General features: G+C 41.3%; 1 protein-coding gene across 3 annotated transcripts in view; it reads left to right on the top strand.

Moving 5' to 3' along the window:
• The window catches only part of AKAP6 (A-kinase anchoring protein 6), a 239,361-nt gene that overhangs the window by 78,452 nt on the left and 139,182 nt on the right, over positions 1 to 21,727 (top strand). For all 3 annotated transcript variants that reach the window (XM_081857580.1, XM_081857579.1, XM_081857578.1), the window contains exons 5-7: positions 5,883 to 6,005; positions 14,642 to 14,738; positions 16,427 to 16,590. In XM_081857580.1, coding sequence (XP_081713706.1) covers positions 5,883 to 6,005; positions 14,642 to 14,738; positions 16,427 to 16,590 — 384 coding nt within the window. The remainder of the gene's footprint in view (positions 1 to 5,882; positions 6,006 to 14,641; positions 14,739 to 16,426; positions 16,591 to 21,727) is intronic.

Raw genomic sequence — 21,727 nt, 5'->3', positions numbered from 1 at the left:
AATAAAGTGTTTGTAAACGGTACAACATAATGCACAATCTCTGGCATGATTAGGGATGTAAGAAGGTGCTTTGTTTTTGTTGCATGAAGCGCTGCTTCTGTTCCGCTGCAGTTTGTCTTCTGCCAAAAACTTCCTTATCCATCTCACTTAGGTAATTAACCATGCAAATGCTGTTGTCTTTCCTCCCCATTCCACCCCATTCGTTTCAGTGCAAAGGACACACAATGCAAACGGAGGGGGAAATGTAATCAATTCTGTATCGTTTGCGGATGGAAAGCCGCAACACAGGAAATACCAATAGCATTCACTGGATTGATTTGCATTCCAGACATAGGACAAATAAGCAAACACGAGTAGCCTTCCGCTTCTGTTTTCTCTGACATCTATTTTCTCTGACAGCTATTACTCTTAAATAGCTGCATATTGAGATATTTAAGGCTGATCCACAAATACATTGTGGGCCATCCCCATCTCACATTTTTCTAATGCTTTTCCATAGTGATGCTTGGGAGTTGATGTGGCAAAACGTAGGGGAGGTTGTTTTCTGCTCTTTTGCATTTGCTGCTACTGCATTTAATATCCTTCTCAGACGTGGCTACTTGGCACCCTCTTGAGGCCAACTGGTGCTACTGCATCTCTTTCACATATTTGTTCTGTTGTTGTTTTTAAATCAGGTCCAAATACCTCAGTTGAGTGCAGTGGGACTAATTTCAACCAGCATGAGAGCATCCTGATTGAAGTCATGAAACACTTTTGAGGAAAAACAGGCAGAACGCCACATGTGAACTCAGGAAATGAAGTTAGATTTCGAAAACAGTTTTAACTTCTTTATTCATTCGTTCGTTCATTGATTCATTCATTTCCCAGCCATAACTGTGTTTTCTGCTTGGCAGGGGGTTGGACTCGATGGCCCTTGTGGTCTCTTCCAACTCTATGATTCTATGATTCTATGAACTGCTCAAACGGTATCCATACCAAATTCCAACCGTGGTTTGGTTAGTTGTAGCTGGCTTCATAGTTCCAGGCTATTTGATTGTTTTTAATTTATCAGATTGAAGGCCGTGATCCCATTTCTTCCTCGCCCCTTTTTTTAGCCTCACAGCTATCACGTGGGGTGGATTAAATTGAAAGATAATAACTAGCTGGAGGGGGGTGGGGATCTGTTGAACTTAATGGCTGAGCAGGGGCACAAACACTTTCCTCAGAGTCAGTATGGTCACATAACTATAGATGGAATACAATTGCCTCCTTTTGACAAGGCAATTGATTAACCACTGAAAGAGAGGTTTTTTCACTTTGAAAAGGGCTTCCTGTTTTCGGCTCATCCCTAACACACACCAAAACATGAAGGAATTCAAGACAGAAAGCTGTTATCAGAACAGTCTATTCTTAATGGCCTCTTTGGTTGGAATCTCAGGGTCAGTCCAGGCATGCATGGTCATTGCTTATTGGCTTCAGCAGCTAGTTGTTGCCGAGAATAATATGAATCTGAGCGCTCTCTGATGGATCTTCCCAAAATCAAGTATCAAGCAACCCTTTTCAGGGTTTTTTTTTCCAATTTTTGGAAATAATAACCACCAAAAATCTAGCAAATTATTTAGTATCACAGGGTAGTTCCTATGTCATATTCCTTAGTACAGCATCCCATTCAAATACCATAAAACATTGCTCGCATCTGGTCCAAAATAAACATACTTTGGGATGGAAGTAAATTCAGAATATGGAGTGAAAAATGGTAGATACTGCCCACAGAGCAACCTTCTCAGAGCTGGTATACTTTTTTATTCTATTCTGGAGCTGCTTGTTTCTGGTAATTTTCACAGTGGGTATGAGGGATTGCTCGGTTGGTAGAGCATGAGACTCTTAATCTTAGAGTTGTGGGTTTGAGCCTCACATTGGGTGAAAGATTCGTTCATTTCAGGAGGGATGGATTAGATTGTGAACCGCCCTGAGACCTGCGGGTATAGGGCGGTATATTATATACATACATACATACATACATACATACATACATACATACCCTCATGGTCCCTTCCAACAATTCTATGATCCCTTCTCACCCACTGTAATATCTAACACTGGCTACCACTGCCTTTGCCAACCTGATGCCCTCCAGATGTTTTGGACTATAACTTCCATCAGCCCCATACAGCACACCATTGGAGAATCATAGAATCGTAGAGCTTACAGTCTAGAACTAGAGGCAATGCAGAGAACAGAGGCAGGAAGAGAAGTGAGACAGGGTAAATAAGGGGAAGGGTATGTGGTTATTTCAGCCATAGGTAGACTTAAGCCCTATTCAGATGTTTCCCACTCCTGGTTTACCATCAGGCAGAAGGCAAAGGCAAAAAGGAGTGAAGCCATTGAACCAGTCCCACCACACGCGTCTTGTGGGACTGAACCTCTGCATCAGAGAGCCTGCTATACTCCCTGCATGATTTAGAACTCTGATTTTCTAGGGTTCCAAATCTTATGGGAACTTACTGGACTAGAAAAAGCTCTCCACTGCAGCAACCAACCCATGTAGGGCTGTAGGAATGATAATGGGGATGGGGAGAGGCAACAGACTCATACCCACTAATCACATAGAGTGGGAAGATCAAAGCAATAGATCTTAGTTGCAGTTGGACCATAGAATTTAAGAACTGTAGAGTTGGAAGGGAGTACGAGAGGCATCTAACAGGGTGGCGCTGTGGGTTAAACCACAGACCCTAGGGCTTGCCGATCAGAAGGTCGGCGGTTCGAATCCCCGTGATGGGGTGATCTCCTGTTGCTCTGTCCCTGCTCCTGCCCACCTAGCAGTTTGAAAGCACATCAAAGTGCAAGTAGATAAATAGGTACCGCTCTGGCGGGAAGGTGAACAGCATTTCCGTGCGCTGCTCTGGTTCGCCAGAAGTGGCTTAGTCATGCTGGCCACATGACCCGGAAGCTGTACGCCAGCTCCCTCGGCCAATAAAGCGAGATGTGCGCCGCAACCCCAGAGTCGGTCACGACTGGACCTAATGGTCAGGGGTCCCTTTACCCTTTACCTTTACCTTTATGAGAGGCATCTAGTCCCAATTCCCTGCAATGCAGGAATTTTTTGCCTAACGTGGGGCTTGACCTGTGACCCTGAGATTAAGAGTCTCATGCTCTACCAACTTGAGCCATCCCAGCCATAACCCAGTCATATTGGGTAGAGAAGTCATTATTAGAATATACCTGGAAATAAATCATGCAATTCACCCCCGAAGGTGCACTTTTCCATTGTCTCCCAAGACAGACAGATACTAGCATCCAACAATGCTAGCCCCTTAAATTATGATTATTGTCATTCCAAGCATGAGCAGAGGTGGGATGCCTATTTTGGAACCAACAACAGCGGTTGCTCCAAATTTACTGTGTTTGCCGAGGTCACGTATTTCTGATGTAGTCAGCATCAGTTGTTGACTCTTACCACACCTGGGCCCAGAACAAGCAAAAGTTGGACCAATACTGGGGAGGCGGGGTTCTGTTTTATTTATTAAGGCATTCATGCAACACCTTTCACATCATGTGGTGAACAGCAATTTTAAAAGTACAAACATTGACATTAAAATTACAATAAATGAAATGTAGCTGAAAGCCCAGAGCAGGGTTAAAGTCAATAACCAGCCAGTTGAAAAATAAGTACCTGCAGGAGCCTGGGAGCACAGGTATGTTTGTAATAAGTGCCGAAAGGCCATCCATATTGGCACTAGAAGATCACTAGAAGAATGTTCTATCATGTTTTATCGCAAAACACCTTTGTCTGAAATAACTGCTGGCAATACCTGGTATACTGCACTTTAGCCTCCAGGTGGTGCTGTCTGCTTGAATAATGAGATTTAGGAACTGGACAATGTTATCTATCTTCTGACAGTAATTTTCAGTGTCAGGCTTTTAGTATTCTAAATAATTTTCAATCTCTACAGTTGTTTTCTTTTGAACAGTCTCCATAAAATTTTACAGACATCATCTGAAAAATAGTGGGATTATAGTGATTTGTGCTTTACACCAGAAAAGGGCCTTTTTCTGGAAAGAGGGATAGCCACCTCTTCTTATGCCACTACTTCTATATTTTATCTTATCCTTGACTGTTGTTTACCAGAAGCACGCCTGCTTTGTAAAGTGTCATTGCAAGAGGAACAATTACATTATTTTTTACAGATGAGTTCCACTTATCACCTCTTTGTGCCATATTAGTGATTATGTCTCAATATCACAGGTTAAATATCCTCTACCACTGTTTTTCATTATGTCATTTTGTGGCTATACATATGCAAGAAAATGAGATATATATTGCTGGTGTTAGGATGCTTTTAAATAAGATCATGCGGTATAAAATATTTATATGTTGAACATAACTATCTTTTTTACTGCTATTGTTAGGAATAACTTTGCAGGATATTTCACAGAGTTTTCACATTCCTCGATTGTGACCGTACTTCCTTCTCATCATGTGCCCCTGATCTATCTAGAAGTCATATGCACCGATGAGAAGAAGCAGCTCTTGGCTCACAGATCGAGAGCTATAGACACAAAACAGCTGCTGCATTTTGTGTGATTCTGCCAAACAGCCCAGTAGCTGGGACCGCATGTGTATAGCATTGCAAAAGAAGCGACCGTTGCACTGACAAATTATTTGGAAGGGGAAGAAGGGGCTTGATTCAATCTGTCTGTCCCCTCTTTCAGTTTCCCATCCAAAGCGTTAGTGAGGGAACATTGCCGTAGTTCAGTGGCAGAGCATGTGTTTTTGCACACAGAAGATACAAGTGCAATCCCCAGCTTCTCCAGGAAGGACTGGGAGAGGGGGTGGGCACTATTGTCTGAAGACATGGAGAGCTGATGCCAGTCAGTATACATCAGGGGTGGGAAACCTCTGGCCCTTCAGAGTTTGTTGGACCACAACTCCCCACCATTCCTGACCACTGGACATACTCATGGTTGTGACTGATGGGAAATCTAGGCCAATACCCTTGAAGGCCACAGGTTTCCTCTTTGTGATGTAGACTATACTGAGGAAGCTGGCTCAATGGTCTGACTCAGCATAAGATGGTTCCCTTATTTTATAAGGCTGTGCATGAAGGGTGATGTTAGCTACACCCATGCAGGGCTGGATCAGGGCAATTGTCTTAAATCTTTTACAAACACAACACTTACCTCGGGAAGTTCAGCAACAAGGACTTCTGCAAAAACCTTCCCTTTGTTCTCCCACTGAAGCTTCTACAGTATCTTTATTTGCTTTTGCTAATTTATTCATTATCCTTCAGCTAGAGGAACCCTTAAAGCAACTTGCCACATATTTAAAAGCAAATGCAAAAGTATTTCCATAAAATCACACACACACACACACACACACACACACACACCCCAGAAGAACTGAGAATGGAAAAACTACAGCAAAGCTAAAACCAGTTGTACCGGCAGGAAGAAAATGCAAAAGAGTTCAAATATTTGATGAAATACAAACACCTGGATAAGGAATGGGGAACCTGTGGCCTGCCAGCACCCTATTGGACATGCTGGCTGGGGAAGATGGAGGCTAGAACCCAGCATCTGGGAGAAGGCAGTTCTTGACTGAGAGATGGACAGATCTGTCAATGTCAGATTTTCAGTTTCTTATTTTTGTGTGTTTGTACTATGCCATGATTTTACTTAGTGTTGATGCGCAAACCAGGCCAGCAGATGCTATGCCCAACCTTCTTCCATCTTCATAAGCAAGAACTGCCGCATTCTTTTAGTGTAGCTAGTTGCTACGTTCAGAGCAGTGCCATATTCCTTTAATTAAGATAAAGACATAAAATTATTGTTTTTACCTGATTGTCATTTTACTAACAGCCATGCCATTGTCCCCCACCCCACCCCTTTTCTTTTTGTGGAAGGGATTTGTAAGCAAGCTAGACGAATTCATCCACTGGTTGAATGAAGCCATGGAAACGACAGAGAACTGGACTCCTCCTAAAGCAGAGACAGACAGCCTTAAGCTCTACCTGGAAACACACTTGGTAAGACAAGATTATTGATTGAAGCTGACAGTGATTTCCCCCCTCCCTCTTTATTTAGCTTATCCCTAGGCCTTTAACGAAAGTGTACATATTTTGTTAAAATACATAAAACCACAACAATGTAAAAAGAATGAGTAACAGCCCAACATTTGATCGGCAACAATTAGCTTTCTGCCCCCAAGCTGCACACCTGCTCCCATGTAGGGGTTCAACTCCTTCCAGAACAAGTTGAACCCCACCCATATAGTCTAGGGAACTGCCCACTAACAGTGCTAGAGTCAGCAAGCACACCGCAACACACAGGAAAAGAAACAATTCAAGGAATTCAGGATTTAGGAGACTAGGGTGAGAGTTTTCTCTGTGCTGGTCTTATTCCTCCTGGGTTGAATAATTCCTCGGTTGTCAGTACACTGGCACATCATAGTGGAATCATTCTGAATGTCGTTGAGCTAAAGTTGGTGACCGTACGATGCATTAACGTACACTGAAAATCACAGCACAGTTTTGCACCGGTAGAGTAATTGTCAAGGTTGTAGCAGGCAAAGGGGCCCTGGAGGCTTGTAGTGCAATCAAAATCTCCAAGCTCTACCTGAAGCAAGGTGCACACAGCCTTGTGCATCACAAACAGTGGCCAATCCACCTCTGTTTATGTGGCCAGTTAATAATAATAATAATAATAATAATAATAATAATAATAATAAATTATTATTTGTACCCCGCCCATCTGGGTTTCCCCAGCCACTCTGGGCGGCTTCCAACAAAGATGAAAGATACACTAAAATGTCACATATTAAAAACTTCCCTGAACAGGGCTGCCTTCAGATGTCTTCTGAATGTCAGGTAGATGTTTATCGCTTTGACATCTGATGGGAAGGCGTTCCACAGGGCGGGCGCCACTACTGAGAAGGCCCTCTGCCTGGTTCCCTGTAACTTGGCCTCGCGCAGTGAGGGAACCGCCAGAAGGCCCTCGGAGCTGGACCTCAGTGTCCGGGCAGAACGATGGGGGAGGAGACACTCCTTCAGATATACTGGTTCACATCCATATGTGCATTATAATCTGCAGAGACTTTCTTCATTCTGCTGGAGCTTTGGAACAGAGTTTAATGTTGAGGAATGCTGTCCCAAAAAAGATCAAAGCTAGTTGATGAATGTTTAATCAAGGGGTTAATATAATGTGGGGGCAGGGAACCTGCAGTTTCACTTTGAGTGGTATGCAGGTTTATATATTCCCAAATTACATGCACACACTAAGTTTCTGTCACCTAGCCTTCTGAAACTTACTTCTTGATTACACATACATGGGATTGCACTGAACGTTAATGAAGGGGCATTGTTTTATTGGAAGACAGAACTAGTCATTGCTTTGTGATCTATATTTTATTAATTAGAATGTCAACTTTGCATTTGCTCTTGGCCTGGCAGAAACGCTAATCTGTGTTTAAACAGAAGTCTAAGAAATTAAGTTCCCATTAAGGGCAGTGACAAAATGATCTGGATATCGTATTTGCATTTGGCACTAACTTAAGGAGTGGAAATGGCAGGAGCTTGGCTGCCTCCAAATCATCTGTCCAATGACACTCCTCACGCAGCTTCCGACAGCATGCCCTGGGTTTAAGTCTCAAGCCATCTTGCTGTGGAAAAAGTTCCATGTGTGTTCACCTGTTAGGTCCAGGGGTCAGCAGACTTTTTCAGCAGGGGGCCGGTCCACTGTCCCTCAGACCTTGTGGGGGGCCGGACTATATTTGAGGGGGGGGGGAGAATGAATGAATTCCTATGCCCCACAAATAACCCAGAGATGCATTTAAAATAAAAGCACACATTCTACTCATGTAAAAACACACTGATTCCCGGACCGTCTGTGGGCCGGATTTAGAAAGCGATTGGGCCGGATCTGGCCCCCAGGCCTTAGTTTGCCGACCCACATGTTAGGACTTCCTTCTTTGAGCAAAAAGATGTGCAAATGCCCTCTTCACACTGTTGAGCATCAAACTGGGGAAGAGAGGTGTCAGTAGTGCCCAGGAGAAACATATCAGTGCTCACAGAATGGAAATTCTGTGTGTGTGTGTGTGTGTGTGTGTGTTTTGTGGGTGCTTCAAACCCAAATATGTGCAGGCTAAATATTTTTAAAGAACAAAAGAGGACTATCTCCATAAACACTGTGAGTTTATACACTCTCACAACTTACAAATAATTACTTTTTGCACAATTCAGTTCTGTTTCCAGTGCTTTGCCAAGGCCTGAGTTTAAGCCTTCAGCCTTCTTGGATTCAAACTAGAACTTATACCTCTGTTGTGAGTAACCTGTGACCCTCCAGATATTATTGTTCTCTGTCTCCCATCATTCCTGGCCAGCATGGCCAATGGTCAAGAATGTAGCGCAGCAACAGATGGAGGGTCAAAAGTTCCCCACTCCTGTTTTGTCCTGTTTTTGTTGCTCTTTTGCCAATGCAAAAGAACTTTCCCATTTCTGTTTCAAAAAATACTTATTTGCATTTTTTTAAAAGATGCCATACACATTCATTTATTGGAGATCTGAAACAACTTTTCCAAACACATTTCTAAAAAGAAGGATTTCATTTCACATTCAGACTGTGTAAAGTATATTGTCATAGGCAGAAGCTGCTTTGGGTAATGCTAACAAAAGAAAAACACTCAAGGGAAGTCTGCTAGAATGTTTTGTTTTAATAATTATTGCAGAATGGGTTCATGTGTTATTACATGTATGTGTGGCAAAACTGATCTATGTTAGGGGGGGGGGAACCATGTTGTTCTGCCCTCCCAGGGCTGGAGCATTTCAGAACACAGATTTGGGGAAATCACAAGTTTTAAACCTCATGCACAGTGATGGCGCCGGTTAGTTCCATGCTGTCATATCAGGGAGAGAAGGCGAGAGATTACGGCTCATATTTGCTATGCATAATCTTTAGGTGAATTTACATGACCCCCCCCCCCACCCCCGTGAGTAGATTTGTTTTGTCTATGTGCTCTCTGTGTGTGAGAGAGAGAGAGAAAGAGAAAGAGAGTGGGAGAGTGAGAGAGAGAGGGAGATATACGTAGGTAGTTAGGTGGTGGAGAGGAAGGAAAGTCTTCATACTATTAGGAAGCAAGAGCGGTACAAGCAATAGGCAAAGGATCACAGCAACAGCAGCAAGCTGCAGGTGGAAGTGAATCTGGGGTGTGGAATAGAAATATAATAATAGCAGCAAATCAGGATCTTGATAGGGGGTGAGGGGACAAGGAATTATAAATCTACATGGTGGGACAATGTGCTGCACATATCTGCTGCAGCAGTAGACTATGTTAATCAACCCAATGATTTTCTAGTCTTCTGGAGACATTGCATTTGCTGGAAGGAATCTAAAAGAGTAGGAATAGAGATGGCAAGTCCTGGAAAAATCCGGGGGGGGGGGACACACACACCTTTTTTCTGTCTTTTTCCAAAGCTGTTTTCCCCCTGGGAAAACTGAAGAAAACAGTTTGATATAGTTTGATTATTCCACCCAGTCCCGTCCCCCCCCCCCCGCCGCCATTTTTCTGGAAAAGAAACAGCTTTGGGAAAAACGGGGGAAACTGGTTACTTTCCAATTTTTCCGGGGTTTTTCCAGGCCTTCCCATCTCTAAGTAGGAACAAGGGATTCCATATACTGGCCTGCCCCACTTCCAGTGACAGACAGACTCACAAAGTACATAGGTTGTCTCAAAAGATTTTTTTAAAAAACCAAACTTTCATTTTAAATACAGTGGTACCTTGGGTTACATACGCTTCAGGTTACAGACTCTGCTAACCCAGAAATGGTACCTCGGGTTAAGAACTTTGCTTTAGGATGAGAACAGAAATCGTGCTCTGGCGGCACGGCAGCAGCAGGAGGCCCCATTAGCTAAAGTGGTGCTTCAGGTTAAGAACGGACCTCCGGAACGAATTAAGTACTTAACCCGAGGTACTACTGTACTAGAAAAAGTGAGTGGTGTTTTTTTTCCTAGAATCCCTGCTTCCCAATGGAAAATAATGCCAGCAATTGTGCCCTTAAACACAGTTCCTTTGTTGATGCCATGAGTTACCTTTCTCAAAATAAAAGTTGTTTTTTATTGGGGAGGGGGAGGAAAATTAGGTAGCGGCAGACCTTGGTACCTCAAATTTCAGCGGTGCCCTCTGTGATGCCAAAATCTCTCTCTCTGTCTGTCTGTCTCTCTCTCTCACACACATTTCTCGCCTTCCGTTGGACATCATAGTTGAAGCGCCCCCAAGGCTTGTTACCCAATGTGACCAAACCAGTAGTGTTTTCCTAAATCTGCCATTGAGGGAGGGCTGGAGATGTCAGGGCTATACTCAAAATGGAGTGGGACTTTTTGAATTGGGGGATCTTGCATGACTGTCAATGCTATCTGATCCCATCTGACATTTGCACACAGAATATTTACATAGTAGACAACACATGTAGAGACTTGAGCAGTCTTTGCCAACAACTCCCATGGGGCCGCAGTAGCCTCCCATGACTGCTTTCTGGAGAAATCCCTGGAGGTAGGAGTGGGACCACTGAAGCACAGCTCCCCCAAACCCCTTGAGATGCTCCAGAAGGGTACTATGGTCAACAGTATCAACAGTATCAAAATCCACTGAGAGTTCAAGGCGAATAAGCAAGGTTTCCCCATATCTCTCTCAATAAATGTCATCAGCCATGGTGACCAAGGCAGTTTCAGTCTGAAGCTATACAGCAATGGATCCAAGACAGACTTACAAAGCATGCTTCCTTTCTTCCTATTCTTCACTTTGCTGTTTTAGGAACATGACACGCACTGGGTGTAATTCAGAACACAAACAACCACACATCTATTAGTATTGCAGTATGCAACCATACTGTCTGAAATATTTTCAAAATATTTTCGTAACCACATAAAGGTCTGGATTTTATTAAAACAATAACTACCACTATACCCAGTGTTAGAGACAGAGATACAGTCAGCTTCACTCAATGCTGTGTTAAGTATACCTTAGATTTTGCTGGCTGAGAAAAAAAGAAGAAAAGAACAATGTACATTGGCTTAGAAACAGTAGGCAGTACAGTATTCAACTGCAAAATTGCTCTAGCTCAGTGGGTTGTTCCCTGTCTCTTCAACATGCATGTTCCACCTCCAAATCTGCTCTGAAGGGTTGGGGGGGGACCCCTGGAACAGATTTAGGAGGTGCACAGGGAGAGGAGAGCAGGTGATTGTTCTGTTGCATTGTTCTGCCCGGACACTGAGGTCCAGCGCTGAGGGCCTTCTGGCGGTTCTCTCACTGCAAGAAGTGAAGTTACAGGGAACCAGGCAGAGGGCCTTCTCAGTGGTGGCGCCCTTCCTGTGGAACACGCTCCCACCAGATCTCAAGGAAATAAACAACTACCTGACTTTTAGAAGACATCTGAAAGCAGCCCTCTTTAGGGAAGCTTTTAATATCTAAGGACTATTGTATTTTAATATTTTGTTGGAAGCCGCCCAGAGTGGCTGGGGAAACCCAGCCAGATGTGGGGGGTATAAATAAATTGTTGTTGTTGTTGTTGTTGTTGTTGTTGTTGTTGTTGTTGTTATTGCACAAGGAGAAATCCTTGGAGTGACAAAATGATCTACTTAACACTTTGTTGAATACGACATAGGAGCTCAGCATTAGCATGCAGGAACAAAGAGCTTCATAAATACACTGCAGCAATATTCAAGAAAAGGCTACATATATTTTTATTTAGCTAGGCATTTGGATTATGAAGGAATTCTCCCTCGGCTTGAAAGCAAGATGAGTGCTGCAACCCCATAGTCACCTTTGACTGGGCTTAACTGTCCAGGGGTCCTTTACCTTACCTTTACCTTTACTGCTCCTAGATGCCCACCTGCTCAGGCTCCTACCTGTAAAACTGTGCTGTTGATGCCAGATCTGCCTAGTCTGTCAGCGTTGAGTTATTTTCCCTGGGAAGCAGCAAGCTTTAACGCTGCAGAAGAAGAAAAAGGCGCACACCTGAATGGAGATAATGTAACGTGCCACTGACTACCATCTATTTTGCTCTTGTTTGCTACGATGCTTGCAGTTAGTGAAAAGAGTTTCCCCCTTAAGACCAATGTGTTATTGGTTAATCTGTTGCCAGATTTCGCTATTTGTGCTTTGCAGCAAATTAAGACGCCGAAGTCTAAATTCTGTGCAACTGTAAAATTGCAAATCAAGCCCCAGAGTTTTGGCCCATCTTTATTCATCATATTTTACTTCTTCAGTCAACATTATTACTGGTTAATAGGTGCACCTGTAAATCAAGCTGCATTGTATACTTGGTATGTTATGTTAAATGAATCTTTTCTAGGGCAGCAAGTCTATTTTTTCTAATGAAGAAGAATACCTCATCTTTTCCAATTTTCCTATCAAACGCAACCTCATCATCTTGAGACAGCGCCACATCCAGCTGCATCAATGCTCCGCTTCAATTACATGAAATTATCCAACCTACTCTCGGGCCCTTTAGGTTTTCTTTTGCTATATGAGTCACCCGCATGGTACATCTCTTGTGAAGTGCATGATTACAAACTATTCAACACAAGCCTGTTTTAAGTAAACAGTAAATTAAATATTGTCTGAGCTCACTTTCATGAAAGGAACTTCCAGAAAAGGTTTCATGGAAAGTGAAGCTTTACGAAAAGGAGCTGCACAAAAAGTAATGTTGTTTTTCTTCTTCTTATCTTCTGGATGCTTGACCCAGTTTATATTTTTGGCTCCATCTCATTTTCATTCCGGTTTTGGCATTACTTGCCTAATAATATATATATATAAAGTTATTTTTGTGGGCCATCTCAGTTTTTAAATGTGAGCATCTTTTTAGAAAATCAAAATGTTTAAATTGGGTTCCTTAGGTCCCTAAAATATATAATATTTGTTTTTAAAAGATTTCTAGATGACAAACTGAATGCCATAATAAATAAATAAATAGCACAGCATGAAATTTGTGTTGGAGGCTTCAGGAGGGGCTTTCTATGATCATTCATTAGCATTATCTAATGATACAAAGACAGAGAGAGGTCTTCCATCTTTAATTTCTTTATAGAATTTGACAGTGCATTTCTCACATGATACAGCAAACTGTAGCCACCCAAATGCCAACTTCTGTGCTGCTTTTAAAGGCACGAGAGCCTTGTGCAGCCCATCCCATTCCACAATTGTGTTTTATCAGCCTACTCCTCACTGACATACCAGGGGACAAAAGCGAGCCGGCAGGTTTCACAAGACACCTATTCAGTGTTTATTGCAAGCCGTGATGGAATTGGTTCCGCTTGGGATCTCCATTCAGAAGCTCCAAAATGGAGCCAATCACGGCTGAAAGCAGACACAGATTCCTCTGATGTCATATGACGCCACATGGGCTGACCCAACCATCTGCCCAAAGTGGCCTGTGGAGGAGTGGGCACTTTTGCATCCATGCGGCTGGGCCAAAGTGAATCCTCGCCCTGGTGTACAGTTGAAATACTGTAGTGAAGAATCAATATGGTGGTTGGATATCAAATGGCTTTGTTTGTTTGTTTCCAGTGTTTCTGTGCCACCTTTCAGGGAAAGTTCTTCCAAGGCGGCCCACTGCCCACAATAAAACACTGACTGAAATTTATATATACAATGAGACTAATGTGCATAGCATTACACTGCAAAATTATATTGCTAGGATTTGTCATTTGACCTTAGCTGTCAGCATATTTTACAATTTTTCTAGCCCCTTCCAAATCATTCCAAAAATGGGCAATCTTTTAGCCATCCACTTCTCCTGGGCCCAGCTGTTTTGAATGTAGGAGCGAGGCAGCACACAGGACTTTCTGCCTTGACAGGTGGAGAGATTGTTCCTATCATTTCTAGTGAAGTTAGGAGTAAAGGAAGGGAAAGGGAGCAGTAAGGGGGTGGGTTTACTTGCCCCCAGGGCTGAGTGCTATAAGTGTGCAAGAATGAGTATGTTGTGTTCCGTGTATAAATGTAAGGTTCTTTCCAATAAACTTTGCAGGTCTTCCCTTGTAAAGACTGCTGTGTGACTTATATCAAATACTCAGAGGTGCACAAGTTCACACAGAGTTCCTCAAGTTCCTTTGTTGTTCTTCCTATGTCTAGTTGTCAAAATGAAATTGATTACCACCAAAATAAATACAATAGTGGACTATCGTGAACCTGAACATCAGAACTAATTTGTTGCAATATTTTGTTTTACTGGATAAAAATGTACGTTGCATATATTTATAGAAATCATTCATTCTCCAATATTTGAATTTATTTATTTATTTATTTAGAAAAAAAAGAGCATTCATGAACTGATGGCTCCAGTTCAGTGTATTTTATAGGACACTGTTATTCCACATATTGCCCACATGTTACATGTTTTCATAAAACTTAATGAATTTCTAGATTTGTCAGCTCTTTCAACAAAGATGCACTTTGCTAATCTAATGGAAACATTTTGAGCTCCGTTCTGAAATATCAATAGCTTTCAGTATTGCAAATGTATGTGGCTGTTGGGTAAATGGCACTGCAGTTCTTGATAAAAATAGCAAGTAATTTAGTACGTATGTTTTATGTTAGAATGCTTCTCTACCATTTCAGTCTATATATATATATATATATACACACACACATATATATAATTTCCCTTGCAGAGTTTTAAGCTGAATGTAGACAGCCACTGTGCTTTGAAGGAAGCTGTTGTAGAAGAAGGACGCCAACTTCTTGATCTTATAGTATCTCACAAATCAGGTAAATCCTTCTGAATTATTGCAAGTCTTTATGTCTCCAGACTATTAAAGAATAAAGAAGCATTGCTGTAAATTACTGCATATATTCACTTCCTTATGTATTATTAATATTTACATTATCAGTTTGACCTTCAAGATTTATAAATGTTTCATATACTGCATACAATGCTGTGATACTTACAAAATGAAATACTGCCAGCAAATAGTCTGTTCATTTTATTTTGGTCTCAATGCTCAGCTGAGTTTCAATTGAAATTACATCACTGAAAACTTCACGCTGACATATTCTTTGATGTAGGTGCTATGGAAATAACATTAAGATGATAAATTAGGATTTCATATCTATACACATATATATATTTTACATAGTCAGCATGAGTAATCGCATTGCTAAATGCTCCTTTGCCATTTAAGCTAATTCTTACTGCAATTTTAAAGTATTTATTAGGAAAGATTTTAAGATTAGGAATATTATTTCCTTTAGTTATGCTTGTCCATTTCAGTAAAAGCCTTAAGTCAGAATGAATAATAACTTTTGTCATGTTTTTGGAACTTTGCATGACTAGTTTAATAGGATGGTTTAATAGAATGCCTAGAAATTTGAGACTTTATTTTGGTCTGGTTGGAAAAAGGTATCTCCCCCAAAGATGAAGTTGTCCTCTGGGTTTTAGTGTGATTATTATTTGAGTTTTTACATCTATTACTTCTCTACCTGCATACACTCTGATAGAACATCTTCTCTCAAAACATTCATGCTATGTTAAGCCAGTTGGCTGATTTGCATAATTTCCTGAATGTATCAGTCTCACAAAAACCAGCCTGATAGGTCATTGCATATCTGTTAAATATGGTGTTTTTTAGAGAGAGAGAGAGAGAGAAGAAGAAGAAGAAGAAGATGAGGGCAATAGGTAATATATGTCTGGAACAGCATTTTGTTCAGTGAACAGGGCTGAAGTATGAATTTGTCGCTTGTTTCTTCAACGTAAAGGTTAAGCACCCCTGATAGTTAAGTCCAGCCGCGAACGACTCTGGGGTTGTGGCGCTCAACTCGCTTTACAGGCCGAGGGAGCCAGCGTTTGTCCGCGGACAGTTTTTCCGGGTCATGTGGCCAGCATGACTAAGCCGCTTCTGGCAAAACCAGAGCAGCGCACGGAAATGCCATTTACCTTCCCGCCGGAGCGGTACCTATTTATCTACTTGCACTTTGACATGCTTTCAAACTGCTAGGTTGGCAGGAGCTGGGACCGAGCAACAGGAGCTCACCCAATTGCAGGGATTCAAACCGCAGGGATTCAAACCGCCGACCTTCCGATTGGCAAGCCCAAGGCTCAGTGGTTTACACCACAGTGCCACCTGCGTCCCTTCTTCAACATATATTGCTTTATTTTTCTGTTTTCAGTCAGAACTTATAGCAGATCACGTTTTGCCACATGTGTCACATTTTGGTCCCATCCAGTCGTTTGCAATGTCAGTAGGTTAGAATTCCAGATCAGATTTCTCAGTAAAGTGTGATGAAATACTTAAGGTCAAGGGGATTTCATCCCCCCCCCTCAACACCTTGTTCTTTTTGTACCCCTGGGAAATTCTTTGCTGCCTTTAGTATAAATAATGTTATTAAAAGATGAAGTCGAATGCATGACTTAATTTGTTTCTCTCTCATTTTATTTATTTATTTATTTCTGCGAGAAGGACTGAAGGACATGCTGGAGATGATTGCGAGTCAGTGGAAGGAACTACAGAGGCAAATCAAACGACAACACAGCTGGATTCTGAGGGCTCTGGGTATCATCAAAGCAGAGATACTTGCTACTGATGTGTCTGCGGAGGATGAGGAAGGGACTGAGAGCCCCAAGGTAAAGTGGCTTGAAGTTTGTCTTATTTCCTCTTATTTCCTCCTCCTTTTGAACTAGGCACCACTGAAGTTTTCTTTCCACCCTAAGGCTTTTCATTTCTACTGGGTAAATTTTTCTATAAACAAAATAAAATGTCTTACTCTGAAACAATACCAGAAAGGAAAAAAGACAGAAAGAATCCCCAGACTGAAACTTTTAAAAAATTCCGGAAAGAATTATTTTGCTCTGCACACGGAAGTCTGCAAGGGGGACAGGAAAAAGGATGTAAAATATTTAGTAAACAAAACATAAACTATCTTTAACATGAATAATCAGAATGGTTTTAAATTGTTTTGTTGCAACTATAAATCACTATAATCAGTGCAATCACTCAGCTCTGACATCCATTAGCCGCTTGGTTACAGCAAATTAACAAAGAAGAGAGAAAGTGATTCATTATCTCATTCCTGTTAATGACTATCAGATGCATTGCCTAATTAGGGGATGGCCATTGTAGTGGGGAGAAGGTCATATGCTTTGCCACAAATCTTTTTTGCTTGGAGTTAAACCCTTCCATAATGGTGCATGTCTTGAATACGTCAAGCACTTTGCAAATAAAGTATTGATATCCATATCTATTTGCTGAGGACTTTATTTGGAGCAATGAAAGCTGCTTCTCCCTTAGCAGTGTGCTAATGAAGGAAAGAAGAGCCTTGCTGCAAAGTGAATAATGTTGCTGTGGAGAGAAAACATTTTTGTACTCTTAAAACACACACACACACACACACACACACACACTATACACTATACACTTCAGGTTAACCATCCAAAATGGTAAAACTATTTCTGCAAAAGTGGCTGGATGGGGACTATTTTTGTTTTCTTTTAGAAAATAAAATACCATGCAAAATTTTGTAATTCATGAACAGTAGTGTCAATAGTTGATCATGACTGTCACTAGAGTTGCAAGTATGATGTCCACAGTAAGGTTACCAGATTTTTTTCCAATGAATCCGGGGACACTTTTCAACTTCAATGGACTTTGTATGGGTACTGTAAATCCAGGGACTGTCCCTAGGAAATGGGGACATCTGGTAACCTTAGTCTATAGGCATCTTGTTTCTATCAGAGGCATGTTACAGTGCCTGCCTGGGACCCTGCTCTCTTACAAGACAGGTTGCATACCAAACCATCTCTCTGTTGCTTTGATACACTCTGATGCAGGGCCCAGCTCCTCATTACCTAGTTGTCATAGAATGCACCCTCTCCCTTTCCTTCCAATTGTCCAATTGTCCAATTGTCTGACTCTACCAACAGGTGCTTAGATTGGTAGGAAGAGAAGGAGAAGATAAAACAAGCAAAGCTGTCCAGACCATATGTCCAGATGACAAAGAAAACTTAACAAACTCATATTTCAGACAGACCACATATTAAAAAATATTTGCTGTACCTTCACCCAACCGTTGGAGGATGGGGACTCCCAAATTTAAACAGCTACTGCGACACACCTCAACTCAGCAACATGACATACCGAACGTCTGGAAATAAGGGAACTCAATGGAGCACATTAGAGAACTTGGAAATAGATGGTAATATATAAAAGTAACACCTTTTTAAAAAATCCACTCTTTACATTGGCTTACAAATCCATTCACACAACTTTCAAGATTTGAACAAATGGGCAAAGGTTCTGGTCCAAGGCCTCTGTCTCATTATTTTCAGAATAATTTTCAGAATTTATTTTCAGAAATAAATATAGAGCCTATAATATAGATATGTGGAAAGAAAAGCAATGGTATTATTTGAAAGATATTTACAAAGATGGACAACTACTTACCATTAATGAGATGCAAATTCAGTTGGGGAATGTTTGAATATCATGGCTATTAGGCTACCAATTAAGGTCCTTTAAAACAAATTCTGAGGTTAAAAACAAAGCCACGATACAATTAAGAACATATAAAAAAATAATAGTGGAAGAAAATATAATAACAAAAGGACTAATATCAACTTCGTATAAATCTACTATAGGTATACAATTTTGTCCTCAGCAAAATTTGAAAAGGTTGTGGGATCTGAATTGGGATTTAGAAAATGAAAAAGAGACATGGTAAGGTAAGGTATAGGTAAAGGACCCCTGGACGGTTAAGTCCAGTCAAAGGCAGCTATGGGGTTGCGGTGCTCATCTCGCTTTTCAGGCCGAGGGAGCTGGCATTTGTCCACAGACAGCTTTCTGGGTCATGTGGCCAGCATGACTAAACTGCTACTGGCACACGGAGGACAGTGATGGAAGCCAGAGCGCACAGAAGGGCCGTTTATCTTCCTGCTGTAGCAATACCTTTTTATCTACTTGCACTAGTGTGCTTTCGAACTGCGAGGTTGGCAGAAGCTGGGACAGAGCAACAGGAGCTCACCTCATCACGCAGATTCGAACCATTGAGGCATGGAGCAGATTGTGGACAAAAACTACAGTCCTTATAGGTAGCAAATTCATATTGGCAGGTAAAGTTAAAGGTAAATGAGCCCTGGACAACAACCAGAGAAAGAGCCATTAAAATTGCATGGCAGGTACTTAACCCCTAGACACCTAGTGTATAGAAAACCAAACAGTTCTTCCATGTGTTGCAGAGGATGTTCCACTATAAGGACATATCAGCACATGTTGTGGAGGTGTCCAAAGAGAGAAACGTTACGGGGAAATGTATTTACAGAAATACTTTTGATTACAAGGCAGACAGTCCCCGTGACCCCAGGACTGGCTCTACTTAACATGTATAGTCACAATATGTTGCAAATTAGAAACAAAGAACTCATAACCATCTATTAACCACTACAAGAACAATTATTACTAGGACATGGAAATCATTACAATTATTAACTATGGAGGAATGGTAGAATGCAACTGGGCAAACAACATTATGGGGAAAACGGAAACAAAAATTAAAAGTAGTAACAGGTCAAAAGAAACACAACTATTTTAATGCAGTCTGGTGTGACTTTATTGGTTATACAAATAATGAGGCATATGGCAGAACACTACTCTTAGTTTACAGCACTGCGTTCCTATAAATTCCTATAACTTCTATGGTCACCAATCTAAGCAACCTGTAATAACTGTAATAATTTTAGTATATATACTTCAACTCAACTTTGCTATTCAGAAACATTTATCTGAGTGCTTATTTTTTATTTAATGTAATTGTGCATGTCATATTCTCAAATGTACACAAAACAACCTCTCATGTAAAGATGAAAATGAATAAAAAGTATATTCCAAAAATAAGCAAACAAAGCTCTCGATACACAAATGAAGGAAAGTCAGGCCCTTGCAGTGGGAAAATCCCATGCCAGGTTTATAGGTCTGGCCAACAGTAGACCACTGCCTTGTAGTAGACCACTGACTGGTCATGCCCTGCCCACAAGTTGGTCCTTGTCAAGCTGTCACTTCCCTTAACTGAATGGGGATTTCTTGTTTCATGAATGCCTGATATAAACCTGTTAGGCACAGTATCCTTAGCTGACTATAGAAGATAAATCATGCAGTGTTCTCTGGGGAAATGCATGCAGCTATGTTTATTAGTTAGTAGCTGTCTACAGACCCACCAAATGTCTCTATTTTCCAGGGATGTCCCTGATTTAGAGAAGCTGTCCTAGTTCCTGATTTGATCCCAGAATGTCCCGCTTTTCCTTAGGATGGTCCTATTTTCATAGGAGAAATGTTGGAGGGTATGGGGTTATTCAACTCCTGAGCCATCTGAAGGCAATCCTGTATAGGGAATTTTTTTTAAAAAAAATGTTCAATGTTTTATTATGTTTTTATATATGTTGGAAGCTGCCCAGAGTGCTGGGGCAACCCAGTAAGATGTGTGGGGTATAAATAGTAAAATTATTATTATGGAATGGAACATCCCTATTTTCATTGGAGAAATGTTGTAGGCTATGTGTCTGGTTTAAGGTGGCATTTATATGCCAATTGCTTAGTCGCTGTAGTGTCCAGAAAGCAAACCTGCTGTGGATTCAGGTGAATAGTGGGGGAGAAGTCACTGAAGTCTCAGCGGAATGTGACAAGCATTTTCTTCCTTGCTCAGATTATGTAAATGTCATCAATACATCTCAGGAAGTTCCAGAAAGATAGTAGATTCCGTTTGACTAGACATTTAAAACACTTGTTTCCAGAGTTAGCATATTCTACCTCTATGCAGATTGCAATTTGTATGGCAAAGAAGTCGTTTCTTCAGCTCTTCTTGATTACTGTACAGAGTGACATGTTTTATCCTTTATGGAGGGCATTCAACTTCTCACGTTCAGAGATGGGGGACCTTTTGCAACCCAAGGGCTGTGTTCCCTTCTGGGCAACATTCCAGGGACTACTTGCCAGTGGTAAGATGGAACCAGAGCCAAAAAGTGGGCAAAGCAATGAAATGTATATTTTACTTTTGTACACATAGCGGTATCTTCCACCAAAGCAGGCAAAAGACATAATCAGAATTCAAGGACATGTTCCAGCTAGGCAAAAACACTCAAGGAAGTTGTGAAGCAGGACTGCTGGGGAGTGCTGCCTAAGGACAGGTGTTGTGACTGGGGAGTGGGTGTGGTTTGTGGAGAGTCCCAAGGGTCAAATAGGACCTCATTTGGCCCTTAGGCCTGAGCTATCCCACCCCCTGTTCTAACTGCAAATGTTTCACAACAATCTTGGTTGTATAAAGCTGTATTGAGAGAACGATGACAACTTACATTGGTGCCTTAAATTTTATTTTATTTTTAATTTATTATTATTCTTATTTGCTGTTTACACTGAATTTGAGTGCAGCCTTAGCTTTCTTTTTTCAAATTCACATTTTTATGCAAGCCTAACAATTTAGCAATTGCCACACTCAGTTCTTTTGTTGTTGGTTGTAGTAGTGAGGAAAGCCTAAGAGCAGAGGAAGTTGTATGTACACATCTGTAAGAGTGAGGCAAGCCAGAATACGATAAGCTTAATGCATGTTAATTATCCTTTAAACAGTTACAGATAGGTAGCCGTGTTGGTCTGCCATAGTCAAAACAAAATAAAAAAATTCTTTCCAGTAGCACCTTAAAGACCAACTAAGTTAGTTCTTGGTATGAGCTTTCGTGTGCATGCACACGTATCTGAAGAAGTGTGCATGCACACGAAAGC

This window comes from Podarcis erhardii (genome assembly GCF_964252035.2).
Source record: "Podarcis erhardii genome assembly, chromosome: 1".
NCBI lineage: Eukaryota > Metazoa > Chordata > Lepidosauria > Squamata > Lacertidae > Podarcis > Podarcis erhardii.
This window is presented reverse-complemented; position numbering and strand designations above follow the sequence as displayed.